We start from the raw sequence: 14,600 nt of genomic DNA, 5'->3' as shown, positions 1-14,600 counted from the left end.
ACCCGTCCTGTAATATTTAACCTCAGCCTCCAGGTTTTCGCTCTGTTTAACAAGCGCCGAGGGGAAAACCGTGTGAATTAGGAGGAGAGCCCTAAAGCGTGATAATGTGGTGGGACTACTTATTTCCAAGCAGGTTTCAGTTAATTGCAAATTGATTTTCATAGATTATGTAATAAATTTTGGCCTAAAGATAAGTGGAGGAATAGAAAACAGACTCAACAAGCAGCGTGTTTTGGGAGAAGTAAGAGAAGTCGTTGAATGTATGACTAAGTTAGGGTTGCACGTTTTTTAACGTCTCTGCAAGAATGAAACAGAGTGGTGTAGTTTTGCATAACAGCTCCAGCGTCTAAAGTGGTAATAATTACAGCTGCAACAATCCAGTAATAAGAAATCAGCGACTTAAAGAAGCAACAGAGAGACTCTGTGATTAATGCAAATGAGGGACATGAGTGTGTGTGTTGGGGGATTGTGTCTACATCTTCACTTCATGTCGCGCTCTCCAAAGGTTAAGTGGCTGCTTTTGCCGGCTAATTCGGCCATATGCTCGGCTGTGCATTTGACACCGGCCCTGCCATACGCGCATACTACAAATTATGTCCCTTTGCATATGCAGCCAATTAAGAGGAGACTCAGGCTGTGCAGCGAGGAGCGGTGAAACAGAGATGAATCTTATATCACAGATGAATCCAGGATGCTTTTAAAGGTTGCTTTGCTGCGGCTTCTGATCCAGTCACGCTCACTTGTGCAGCGTACCGTCTTTTGCATAACTTGTTGCATAAGCGCTCCACTGGCAGGCACACTCTGTCATGTACGCTTCGAGTCATTTCTGCTTTTGGTAGGGCTTATTACAGTACAGGCCGTTCCCTAATGTCACTGCGGTTGCAAAACCACACAAGCCATCTCTGCCTGACTTTTTTTTCAGTCATCTAAGAATTGGCTTCCTGTTTTCATTGTGTTCTCTGTCTCTCTCTGGAGGTGTCGTAACCCAGGAGGCCGTGCCAAGAACAAACCAAGGTCTGGACGGGGAGAGATCGCTCTGTGCTCGCACTGGAAACAGACACACACACACACACACAGTATCCAGATGTTAAATGAGTGTCTGTTTGATGTGTGATGTGTATGGCATGTACAGTGGTTGTTGCCAAGCCGTAAAAGTCGTTTTTGCCTGGGCCTGATCTGATGTGCCCTTTCAGAGCTCCGTATGTGCGTGTGTGTCTCCTGTCTTTCTTTTTTTTTATTGTTGTACGAGATTGTTGGACAAATTCATAAAGTATTGGCGAAACATGGCGAGCCGAACCGTGGCCGCAGGGCCTCATTCTTGATCTACTTACATAATAAGGAGTGTGATGAAACAAAGTGGGAGAACACTCAGCAATAACTTCACGTCTTTGAGTCATGGGAAAGAATGTCCCAGCTCTTTTTTATGAAGCTTATGCAAATTGTGAGCACATCAGATTATCTTCATATGATCTACGGCTCAGATTAACACGAGGAGCCTGTTCTCAAAGACCTGGGGATCGTTTCTTCTCTGGGTTTCACTGAACTGAACGCTGTGCTCAGTTTGAGATCAGTGCTCTGACATACTGACTGTGCCACGTCTTACAGCTGTGAGTCAGGCCTGGCACCAGTTATGCAAGTCAGACTCCGCTTTATGGTCGCTGTAGACTTGTTTTTAGAAGTTGCATAAATATTGAGTAAGACATCATATGCAGCACATTTTGAAACATGAAATATCAAAATAACAAACTCAAGCTGCTTTTTTTCCTCGTGGATAAGAAAGTCTGTGTTTATGAGGCCAACGCTGAAAGGAAGAAAGAAGACATCAGAAAACGTGCTAATGTGTAAATTTGGCACAAAGACAACACTTTTGCAGGATGCAGAGAGGTGAACTAGTCTAGAAACCTAATTTTTTGATGTTTTTCTCCATCATTAGATCATAATGAGGGATTTTAAGAGAGCTACACAGCTGCGTAGAAAGTGCACATTGCTGAATGCAGTGGAAGTTTTCATGCAGTGAGCCTTTATGATACACCTGTGCACCTTAAATTCTGCATTTTAGTTTTTACGCCGTGGTTTTTCTAATTGGTTAAAGTGTGTTAATTTGGCACAAAGACACATTTTTTTCTAAAATATATATGCCCTTATTATATGATGACACAGTCACTGCTCACATACTTCTGTGTGTCCTGTACGTTGGCAGCGCTGTTAAGTAATACATCCACCGGGGGGCGCAGCCCAGAATCAGAAATTTATGACAACTATAAACTCCAAAACAAACATGGCGACTGTGGAGGAGGTGTTGCTAATGTAGCGCTAACTAGGCCTGGGACTATAGTCAATAAATCAATGACTCGTTCAGTAAATGAAATTAACTCAATAATTTTGCTGGCCTCAGTATTTCGCCATGTGATCGTGTTTTTTTGCATTATTATGATACATATTTTTTACATTAGTGGTTTTTTAGTCATTTGGTCCCAAAATAACATTGTCAAAAATATCACTTATCGTCATTAATTGTTGAAAAATAAACGTCCAGCAAAATTTGTTATTAGCCCAGGTCTGGCTCTAACATGGAGAACAAAAACAGAGGCAGCATTGTTGGAGGCAGTTGTCGGTGAGGCTGTTAAGTACTTTGTAAAAGTTCCTCTATTGTTATTTCTTCTTCATGTCTTGCTAAAGCTACGTATTGAGTAGTAACTGCAACACTGCATAAGTATTTATCATAGGAAATTTTAAGTATTATGGAATAATATATCAGTAATGTAGTTATACTCAGATTTTCAGGTCTTTTCTCCCTCATTCCTAAAACTAAAATAAAATAAAAAAAATCTATGAGGGACTAAGTGCACTTATTTTTTACTCTAGTCACAGTCATTGTGAAAAATACTTGTTCTGAATAAAGGGAATTGAAGAAATAAAATGTATAATTTTTTTCACAACTTTATTTAAAGTTTTCTTTTTTTTTGTCTATGAATGTACATTTTTCAAGTGTTTCTTACCCACTTCAACAACATTCAAAAACGAGAGGAAGAAGAAAAAAGAGATTGAAAAGAAAAGGAAAAAAAATGTGTATCAATACATATAATATTAATAGTTGAGCAAAAAAAAAAGAAGAAAAAACTCTCTGACAAGAAAGAATATAGAAAACAACAGTAGACAAGAGAAAACCTCAAGGAAGAGACGGAAAAAAACCCTCATAAAAATGATAATTATTCATTTATAAATACGAACAGTTCAGTTAAGAAAAAGAACAAAACAAAAACAAACACACAAACAAACAAAAGAAAAAAGAAAAGAAAGGGGTGTGTGTGCAGTCACCAACAAGCTGTCCTTATAAAATGTATAATTTTAATGGTTTAATGGTAATTAATGTATGATTAGAGTTTAAAGTCTATCAGTTTGTTCTCAGAGGTGTTGTTCTGGGACTGTTTAGCTCATGGTGGTCCGCAGATTTTTCTGAGGGGGTAGTATTTTTCCTTGGTCTGAAAAAATTGAGAAACAGTGGTGTTTAACATGCACAGTCATCACCTTTTGCAGGATGCTGAGAGAGTCAAACTAGTCTGAAAACCTCAACTTTTGATGTTTTTCTCCATCGTTAGATCATAACGAGGGATTTTATGAAGATAGTGGGATACTGAGAAGTGAATAAACCACTTTGAGAGCTGTTCTGATCTTAGTTTGAGATATTGGGCGACCAGTAGAGGTTGACTGCCACACAAGAAGCTGACAGGATGGCTTAAGAGATGGCACTAGAAGGAGCTACACAGCTGCAGAGAAAGTGCACATTGCTGAATGCAATATACCTGTGCACCTTAAATTCTGGATTTTAGTTTTGATGTGTTTCTTACAAAAGATCTTCACACTAAGAAGTTGTTGCAAAGCAGAGTAAAAAGGCTTAATTTTCACTCCAAGTTCTGACACTTTCTTTATTCCCACTTTAGACGTTAGCGTACCTTTGCCGTCTTGAAATGACTTTTCCATCAAGTGTTTACTTAAGATGTTGGTTTCAGTTTTCTCGGTCTTCTTCGCAGCATATCTGGAACCGTTTTTGTTCATCTAAATGTGCTCTAACTCTGAACGCTCTCGTCTTTTTTCTATTGTCGTTGTGCAGCTGGTGAGAAAGCCATAGTCTGTGACCAGTGTGGTGCCCAGTTCCAGACAGAGGAGTCCCTGGAGGCCCACAGGCAGATCCACACCGGTAAGACCGCACACCAACCCTCTGTGTCCCTCTGTGTCCCTCTGTGTTCGTATGTTTGCTTTGGCTGAGAGTCTGTTTTCCTCAAAAGGCCGTCAACACCGCTCGTATGATGATAATTTGCATATCCTGAGAGAACAAAGTGTTTAAAAAGTGAGTAAAAAGTCAAAGTGGTCCACGTCTGTGAAACTTGTTCGGTGTAATCAGATCGAGTTCAGACATGAAAACGTGTCTTTGAATCTGCAGCTCTCTCCTGACTCGTGCTCCTGGCGTGTTTGTGTGTTTTCATAAAGCAGCACACATGCTGAGTAGCTGTGTAGCCGTGTGTAGCTGTGTAGCTGTGTAGCTGTGCGTGGCTACGGTGCGTGGTGGCTCCTCCAGCCCTCTCTGGCTAACTGGAGCCGTAGATTGACAGATAGATGGATCACATCATCTCAGATTAGTCCCACTCGCCCTAAATCACGACAGACCCAGCAGTAATCAACAAACGGGAGAAACTTGGCAGGCCAATGTTGTTTATCAGTTCTGAGCTATGGAGATGGGAAGGGAGAAGGATGGAGGTGCCAAGATGTAAATAGGAAGAAGTAAATCCCCCTTTAGCAGATGTGTGATGGCCCAGAACTGTTTCACTGCTGCTGATGAACTCTTTAATTTGGGGGGAGAGATTGACTTAAATTTTAACCACTTTGTTCTGGAGACGGCGTGATTAGGCTGAGGGAAGTGAGGGAAGTGTTTCCTTTCCGTCTTATAGGCATCGTCCCAGTGTGTTTGGGTAGCTTCCTGTTTCAGCCAGAGTTAAACTGCAAATATACAAATGACGAGACCAAGTCATACGTCACCTTTTGTTTACAACAGGTGTGAAAAAATATCAACACGGCAATAAATCACAATATTGGGATATCGTTAGAGATGCACGATGTATCGGTGTCAATATCAGTATCTGCCAATATTTACTCATTAGCTGCTTTTTCAGAGCATCTTGAAAAATCTTTAAAGACCCAAATGATCTTGTTTTCTCTGACTCTGTAGACACCAAAACTACCAAAGAAGAGTGGACTCTCTTCCTGTTTTTGATCCAAAAAACAGACAAAATGTACTTTTTTGATTGCGTTCGGGGCTCCATCCTTTGACCCTCTCCATTATCGTCTTTTCTTACATTTCTTTTTTTTCTTTGGAACCAATATAACCAATATCGATACCAGTAAGTATCAGATATTGGCCAAAGCATCAACATTAATATCAGTATTGGCCAAATTTTTCATATCAGTGCATTCCTAGATATATTGATATGATCGAATCGTGAGGTTCTTACCAATTCTCACCCTTATTGTTTACCTCTGGAGCACTTTGTTTCCACTGTAGTTGTTTTTACAGTGCTTTATAAATGAAGTTGAGTGGAGTATTTGAAGCGTTACTTTTTCAGATATTTTTATTAAGGCAGGTTCACAATTCACAGTATAACTGGAATATGGTCTTTTTTTTACCTTGAAACATTTACATACAGTAAAACCATAAGGTTCGTATTCTAAACAACGTTCCCAATCGACAAACAGACCTCTAACTTAAAAATGAACATCAAATGCAAGAGAGGAAAGCTAAAAAATAAATAAATAAATAAATAAATAAATAAAAGAAAAAAGGAAAGGAATAAGAAAAAAAGAAAAGAAAAAATAAAGGAAACAAAAGAAACAAATAAAAAAGATTAAAGGAAGAAATTAAAGAAAAAGAAAGAATAAAAGAAGAAAAGGATAGAAAGAAAAAAGGAAGAAAAAGATAGAAAGAAAAGAAAAAGAAAAGAAAGAAAGACAAAAGATTAAAAAAGAAATGATAAAAAAAAGAAAAAAAGGAAGAAAAATATAAATAAAATAAAAAAGAAAGAAAAAGGGAAGAAAAAAGATAGAAAAAAGAAAAAAGAAAGAAAAAAAAGACAAAAGGAAAAAAGAAAGAAAAGAAAAAAATTGAAGAAAAAAAAGAGAGAGAAAAAGAAAAAATGGAATTAGAATAAATGTTATTTGCATACAATATAAATACATTCAAAAATAAAAAGAAGATCATTAGCATCATTAGCATTACTTTATGATAAAACAAGTGGAAGTAAAAACACTTAAACTGACTGGTCCAGTTTAATCTGACAGTTGTGGATGTCTTCTGTATTTTTATGCGTTTTAAAGGTTTAATTGAACACTATGATGCTGATCCTCACACACAGTATTTTGGGTAAAGTTACCCTCAGAGCTGAATCTTCCTCACAGGTTCATCAGGCTGATATTAAATTTCCTGATACTGAAACTTTTTGCAGACAAAAGGTCACTGAGGTCTTTCTCTGACTGATCCACATTTCCTCCGCCCTAGCTTGTCAAACACAATGACACGAAGGAAACAAGTGCCACACACTTAAACCCGAAACCGATCCCCAAAAATAGCCGCACATCATCATCATCATCATCATTATCATCATCATCTAGTGTTTTGTCCTTCATCCTGAGCCCTGACCCTCAGGCTCCCCGTCACAGCTCCCACACTGTGCTCCTCTCTCCCCCCACCTCCCCTCCTCACTCCTCCTTCTGAGAGGAGGAAACTGGGGTGGTGGACTCAGGGTTTGGGAGGAGGGGGTTCCTCCTGTGGGGCATGCCCTCAGCCAATCAGCTGGCTGGAGGTAAAGAAGGGTTAAACGAGGCTAATGATCCAGCAGCCATAACAGCGGAAAGCAGCGCTCTAAATATAGGCATTCCTGTCTGGAACGAACGGACAGCGCCGGGGAAAAGGGGGGGGGCCGTGGTCGCCAAGGCCAGACTGATCTTCCTGCCAGACAACTGGAGCAGCGGCGGGCGTAGTAACATCATAATCATCCGTGTGTGGAGCTTCACGGAGGATCACAGTCTGAAATATGACGAGGCACTTTCACAGCAACAAATGTTTCAGCTTCAGGACTTTAAGCTTCTGTAAATCTTCATTATGACTGAGCTGGAGCTGGATCTGGATCTGGATCTGGATCTGGATCGCAGCGTTTAACATTTGGCCTCTCTTCTCTGAAAGGATGCTGTTCAGTTTTAGTCGTTCTGTAATTTCCCGCTGGCAGGAAAACAAGTAAATATCAGACTTTATCACGTTTACTGAATGAAGACGTCTGAGTCTGCTGCACGGGAAACAAACAGGCTGAGAAACACAGGAAACACTTCACTTTGTTTCTGTGTCTGACAAGTTTTACATGCTTCAGAGAGTGTTTAACCTTCCACCCTTCAAAATAAAAGTTGTTTTGTTTTTCAGCTTGCAAATGAACACATGCATGCACTGCAAAAAACTGAGTGTTTTTGTCTTGTTTTCAGTCTTTTTAGACCCAGTATGAGCCACATTCATCTGACCAAAACTCCAAACTTAAACGCCCATTTCTTTTGCAAGTATTTGTAAAGAGAAAAATGTATTTTTATCCACTTATATTGATTAAATAAGTGGATTTAAGCGGTTTGGCACTGATTCTCCAGGGTCACTTCCCCCTGATTTTTGTCATTTTTGGTCAGAGATGTCAGACTTTTTCTTAAAGCTTCAAACATTTTTTTAAGTTGTTAGAGTACTTCTTCAATAACACTGCTAAACCTCGAATCTTATCCAGTGTTTTTATTGTATTTCAAATTAAAATTGTCTAAATATACTCGATATGAGCCACATTCAACTTATCAGTCCAGAAAAAAACATCTTGTTAAAGATTTTTTTACTCGATACAAGCAACTTAGACCTCATTTTAGTCTTTAAATAACTTGAAACAAGACATTTTTCTGGATGTTTTAGGTGAATGTGGCTCAGACATTTTCTACTGGAAATAAGACAAAACACTTGATAAGGTTTTAGTTTTTGCAGTACTGGGGTGATTGCTGCAAAAAAAGATACGTATTCAACACCTTTTTAACATCTTATGTTTGATCCAACCGTGGAAAATGTAGAAAGTAATGCATATACTGCAAAAAAATAAATCTTATCAAGTGTTTTTGTCTTAATAGAAAATGTCTTTTGAGACTTAATATGAGCCACATTTACCTGAGCAGTCCAGAAAAATGTTTTAGTTCAAGTTATTTAAAGACAAAATGAGGTCTGAATTGTTTTTGACGACTAAAACAAAAAATTTGCCAATGGAAATTTGCTTGAAACTAGAATAATGTTGTTAAAACAAGTAATTTTCCTCTTGTTTCTCGTTAAAAACAACTCAGACTTAATTTTTTTCTCTTTGAATAATTTGAAATGAGAAACTTTTCTGGACTGGTCAGTGGAAAATGTGGAAAATAAGTGCATGCACTGTAAAAAACTGGAATCTTATCAAGTGTTTTTGTCTGATTTTCAGTAGAAAATGTCTTTTTAGACTAAATATGAGCCACATTTACCTGAGCAGTCCAGAAAATGTCTTTTTTTCCGAGTTGTTTAAGGACAAAAATGAGGTCTGAATTGCTTTAACGACTAAAACAAAAAAATCTGCCAGTGGAACAAGAGAAATTTGCTCAAATATTTGTTTTAACTAGAATAATGTCTTAAAACTACTAACTTTTCTCTTGTTCCTTTGATTTTTTTTTTGTTTGTTTGTTTGTTTTAGTCGTTAAAAACAATTCAGACCTCATTTAAGTCTTTAAATAACTCAACACAAGACATTTTTCTGGACTGGTCAGGTGAATGTGGCTCAGATTGAGTCTAAAAAGACATTTTCTACTAAAAATAAGACAAAAACACTTGATAAGATTTCCTCTCTGCAGGCTCAGTCAGCCGTTTTATGAATAAGACTGAACAATTTACTGAAAATAAGACAAAACACTTGATAAGATTTCATTTTTTTGCAGTGCCGAGGTGATTGCTGCAAGAATAGAAGTGTACTTAACACCTTTGCAACACTTTATGTTTGATCCCATAGTGAAAATGTAGAAATTAGTGCATAGACTGCAACAAACTTAAATCTTATCAAGTGTTTTTGTCTTATTTTGAATTGAAAATGTCTTTTAAGACTTAACCCTAGCCACATTCACCTGAACAGTACAGAAAAATGTCTGATTTCAAGTTATTTAAAGACAAAGTGACTTGTAACTTGTTTCAAAGACATTTCATTTTAAAGCAAATTTTTGAGCAAATTTTTCTTGTTTCATTGGCTGATTTTTTCACTTGTTACAGCAATCCAGACCTCATATTGTCTTTAAATAACTTGAAACAAGACATTTTTCTGGTCTGGTCAGGTGAATGTGGCTCATATAGAATATAATAAGACAAGTTTTTCTTAAAATAAGACAAAAACAGTTGATAAGAGTTCAGTTTTTGCAGTGCGCCCCCCAGAGGATGAACTCTTCGGATGGAGCAGCTTTGGACTCTGAGCTCGTTGCATCTTCATCAGATTTCTAGTCTTTCCAAACTTTTAATTCAGAGATTTGATCTCTTTAAAAAGGCTCAAACTTGTATCACATGTGGCTCTGGGTGTCGTGTGTTGATCCACGTCGTTCTCCTCAGACCGCTGTCTGTGTTTGAGGCTTGCATCACGTTTTCAGACGCGGCCTTCTATTCTTATTAATCTAGAGGACACAAACAAGATCTCTGCAGGGATCTCTGCGGGGACAGACAAAACAAAGGGCCTGCATCAGACGGGCAGCGCTGTGTTAAATCAGTTTGAGGCAGAAAGCTCCACAAACAGGGATTTATTTATCCAGAAATGTCTGTGTGTACAGTACCCAAGACGCAGGACATGAGAGAGGCTGTGCAGTGGGAGCGTGGGGTTACTGTTGGCCATCAAAGCCAGATTTGATCTCTGCCTGCCTCTTGGCAGCGCTTCAGCCCTTGGCTAATGTTCTCTGATGACAATATTTGGCCTCTGAGGCTGTGGCTGTTTCTTGCCGCTCTGAATGGGAACTATTGTGGCGTCCGCTCTGCAGGCCCGATCAGCTGCGGTCTGACTCAAACTCTCTGTGTCTTTCTCACTTTGTCTGATGTCCTCAAAGAGAAGCGCTCTCTGAGTGTCCTTAACCTCTTCACGCTGCTAAATGGGATGTAAAGCAGTCGTTATCCCAAACGTGGAATAGTTGGGAGGCCGTTGAGACATTCCTGAAGTTGTCGTCATTCCTAACGGACAAGCTCCTTTGCATGGGGACACGGAGGGACACGGAGGGACAGGGGAGGCGGGGTTGTTGTCTGGATGCCAGGGGAACTTGCAGCAAAAACATCATGTGGCTGTTTTTACCCTCTGAACTCGTGCAGATACACATGCACAGGCTCACTGTAAACCATCCCGTCTCTGGCAGCGCTGAGCAACACAAATAAATCCAGGAATGCCTGTGTTCGCCGGCCGACAGTCACTTGTGAGTCGCATTACATCGACTGGTTTCTTTGAATTGGATGGCATCACATCAGAGCGTCTTCCTCTTTAAACTGGGACTCACCTCAGGGTTTGTGTGAGCGAAGAATTGAATCTGCGTCTCTCCTGCTCGAAGCCAAACACGGCTCTCGTTTAAACACCAAGCCCGTTTTCTCCCATCTTTGTCTCTGATTGTTATGCAACGCGCTGAGAATTCATTTCTCCTCTAAGCTTTTGCTTTGTTAGCAGTTTTTTTTTACACAAACATGTGAGGCAACATGCTAACAGGGAGGATTTCCTGGTTGAGACTTCAGTTTCATCATGTGTCAGGTGATCGACAGGAAGCAGGGCGTGCATGAAACTGCTGCAGACTGGATTCTGATGTTGAAATTCCTGCTGGGATAATAAAACTGACAGGGGAGGTTTTCTCTAACCTGAATGGAGACGTGAAAGTGACTGAAGCGTATTGATAGTAGCTCTGATCCAGAGTCACCAAATCCATGTTTTCATGAGCCGGATGGACGACCAGTTAAAACCACAAGCAGTGATAAGTGAGGTCTGCCTCACTTAAAAGCAGTGTGTGGATATATAATAATATAATATAATATAATATAATATAATATGATATAATATAATATAATATAATATAATATAATATAATATAATATAATGATATAATATAATATAATATAATATAATATAATATAATATATAATATATAATATAATAATATAACAAAATATAATTTGAAATAATATAACATAATATGATACAATACAATGTAATTAAATAAAATATGATATAATAAAATATAATATGATATAATAAAATATAATAAAATATAATATAATAAAATATAATAAGATATAATATAATATAATATAATAGAATAGAATAGAATAGAATAGAATAGAATAGAATAGAATAGAATAAAATATGATAAGATATAATATAATATAATTTAATATAATATAATACAGTGTAATTAAATAAAATATGATATAATATAATAAATAAAATAAAATGTAATATGATATATCATAATATAATAAAATATAATTTAATAAATTATAATGTAATACAATAAAATTAAAAAAATATAATATAATATAAATATTCTTATTTTTCATTTTTATTTTATTTTTTATTTATATACTTTTGTATAGTTGTATATTTTATATCTTAACTTTTTCTATATTATTTTTAAAGTTTACAGCTGGTAATTCTGTATTGCTTTATTTTCTTGTTAAATGTTGCACCAACACACCAAGGCAAATTCCTTGTATGTGCAAATTTTCTCGGCCATAAAACTTGATTCTGATTCTGATTCTGACTTTGCAGTTCTGCAAAAGAAATGCAACTCTAGCGAGATGAACTTAGTAATCTAAAAATCGTCAAAATCCGACATTTAACCCAAATTTCCGGACTTCCTGTTTGGAATTGACTTTGATGGAAAGAGAGTTTATTGTAGGTCCTGGCGATAGTTGATGATAGTTATGCACAAAAAATTTGAGACATGTGGCTCAAAGTAGCTTATGGCACTGTAGCTTTTGGTCACTAGGGGGCGCTGTGGAGCAGATGTCTGCACGAAAGCACTGGAATCAAGAATTTTACACCATGACTGAATTTTGTGACATGTTTCATTAATAATAATAATAATAAAAATAATAAAAATGATAAAAATAATAATTAAAATAAAAATTAAAATAATAAAAAAATAAAATAAAATAATAATTAAAATGAGAATAAAAATAATAAAACAATTACAAAAATTATATTAAAATAATTCAAAAAATAATAATAATAACTAAGGTTTTAAGAGCAGCCTTCAACCGTTTTTTGGGCTCAGGCCTAGTGATGGCTTAGGGTGTTACTTAAAAAAGGTTTCTTTGTAAACTTTCCACTTTCAACAAAACTAACACCAAAAGTGTTCAATTCATGTGAAGTTAAAACATTACCCTAGTAACATTTTGTCGTTCCCAGAGTGTTCTGGCAACAAACTCTTTGGGTTTGATTTCAGGTTGCCCCTTGGTACTATGTTGGCTAGATGTCTGATTCTCCCAACGTTCCCCTGACGTACACTTTGGCTAGTTTGACATCTCTCAACCTTCCCCTAACCTTCAGGAAACGTTTTTGGCAAATTAGGAGCCTAAAAGTAAAACATCAAGTTGTTACTTGCCGTTCTCAGATCAACCAAAAAACAACCAAACAACAACCAACCCAATGTTATGTGAAGGTAGGCCTGCAACCACAGGGGAACATTTTGGTTCTCTTAACGTTTAGGGAACTTCAGGCTTTGTAAGGTTTCAGTGTAACCAAGGGGGAACGTTCTTTAAACATTATATCTTTGTTTCGTTCTAGCTAACACCTAGACAACCAAAAGCTAACGTTCTTTTTACGTTCTGTGTTACTGGCTCTGGTAAGAGCTCCCTCTACTGTCCGGCTGCAGCATAGGTTATAAATCCAGCTTCTTCTTATGTAAACAGATGGAAATCAAGGCAAGTCAAAGTATTAATGTGAGCTATGTATGAGTGATTTTCTTTCTCTCTTTTAATCTCAAACATGATTTCTGTCCAGAAGAAAAATCTTTTCTGATTTAAGGTTTGTTTATTTGTTTGTTTGGAGAAGTTGTCTGATGTTTTTGAGATGGTTTACAAATTTTCTGTCAGTTACCAACCCCTGCAGATATCTGCCTGCGCGATATTCATATGCGATACATGCAACATGTTTTACTAGTTCTTGAAATGTCTTTTAACATTACTGGCAAAATATTCAAGTCTACAAAAAAGGCAAAACACAGGAGGAGGACACATTTGTGAGGCCAATATTTTGCCAATATTTTCACTTTTAATGCAAATGAATATCGGCACCAAATATCAGATATCGGCTTCCTTGACTATCGGCCCTGAAAATCCATATCGGTCTATCTCTGCTGTTTGATGCTGTATTTGTTTTAAAGGATGTGACGTGCCTCTGCTCTCTTCTGCACCAAAACAAGAAACTATCACGTATGAAATGAAGACGTGTTGTATAATCTACGCTCCCTCAGTGGTCAGAAATTAGCTGATGAAAAGTTTCTCTGACTCTGAAACTGTTGGTTCCCGTTTTGTGAGAAGTGCTCCTTGGTCAGATTTGATGGACATCTGAAAGCATTTGTGAATCTCTGACTTTGTTAGTATGTGTTTTAACACATCTCTGAACACCCACAGCACGCCCAGCAGGGTGTTTTTATAGTCCTGAACCCTGAGTAACGTTACATAATTGTCGACAGGTGCGACCTAAACCACTAACAGACACATCCAAACCACATTAATCATTTTTTCAATCCGACTTCACAGGAGCTAACGCCGTTTGCAGCCTGAATGTCCTTGAAAGCAGCCAATCTGCTCAGACTTGTTCTTTAAAGCAGGCCTCAATTGAATTTTGTATGCTTTTTCTTTTTATTATTAACACGGCCATCAGAAGTAGTGGTTGTATTTGAAAGACCGACTTCTACTTCACAAGTCAAAGAAGAGGGATTTTTCTCATTAATGAGGCTGGGATATATTTTTAAAGCGTGGAGTCGCACTAAAAATTGAGCTGCAGTGTAAAATTTAAGGAGGTAGTTATTGTTTAATAAGGAAATCATGGATGCTGTGTGTTTTAGGAGTCTTTTCAGATTTAGTTAATGAGGGACAGAAGTCGCAGAAGTCACAGAAGTCACAGAAGTCACGCCATCATGATCTCCCGACGTGTCACTTTACTTTGCATTTCCAGTAAAGCCTCTCCCTCTTGGCTGAGACAGACATGTTTTCCTGTCGTTTACTTATCTCTATACTTCTTCCAGCTATCTTCATTTCTCTTTTTTTATTAGACGCTTCAGCCCCCACCATAATTTACAGCTCTTGTATTTTATTGGTAAAACCCACCACGCTCACATTCCACTTGATTAAACTGCAGCTCGGTGCAGAAAGGCTCCGAATCTGTGCCGGGAAAACAAACTCAAACTACATTTTGTTGTTTCCCTGTCTGCTGATTTGACTGCTAGATATTCATGCATTCTGCAGGATCTGCAGGCTCCCCAACTGCCAAACTGAATCCAATACATTCACA

The 14,600-nt window shown here is 37.7% G+C and overlaps 1 protein-coding gene across 4 annotated transcripts in view; it reads left to right on the top strand.

Moving 5' to 3' along the window:
• zbtb16a (zinc finger and BTB domain containing 16a) overlaps positions 1-14,600 on the top strand; it is a 241,474-nt gene that overhangs the window by 139,794 nt on the left and 87,080 nt on the right. For all 4 annotated transcript variants that reach the window (XM_074671823.1, XM_074671824.1, XM_074671825.1 and 1 more), the window contains exon 4: positions 4,112-4,198. In XM_074671823.1, the coding sequence (XP_074527924.1) occupies positions 4,112-4,198 (87 nt within the window). The remainder of the gene's footprint in view (positions 1-4,111; positions 4,199-14,600) is intronic.

The sequence above is a fragment of the Halichoeres trimaculatus genome, unplaced genomic scaffold (assembly GCF_033239565.1).
Source record: "Halichoeres trimaculatus isolate MK-OKI-2021-1 unplaced genomic scaffold, fHalTri1.1 fHalTri1_scaffold_6, whole genome shotgun sequence".
Classification (NCBI taxonomy): domain Eukaryota; kingdom Metazoa; phylum Chordata; class Actinopteri; order Labriformes; family Labridae; genus Halichoeres; species Halichoeres trimaculatus.
The sequence above is the reverse complement of the archived record's forward strand: the minus strand, read 5'-3'. Positions and strand labels throughout refer to the sequence as shown.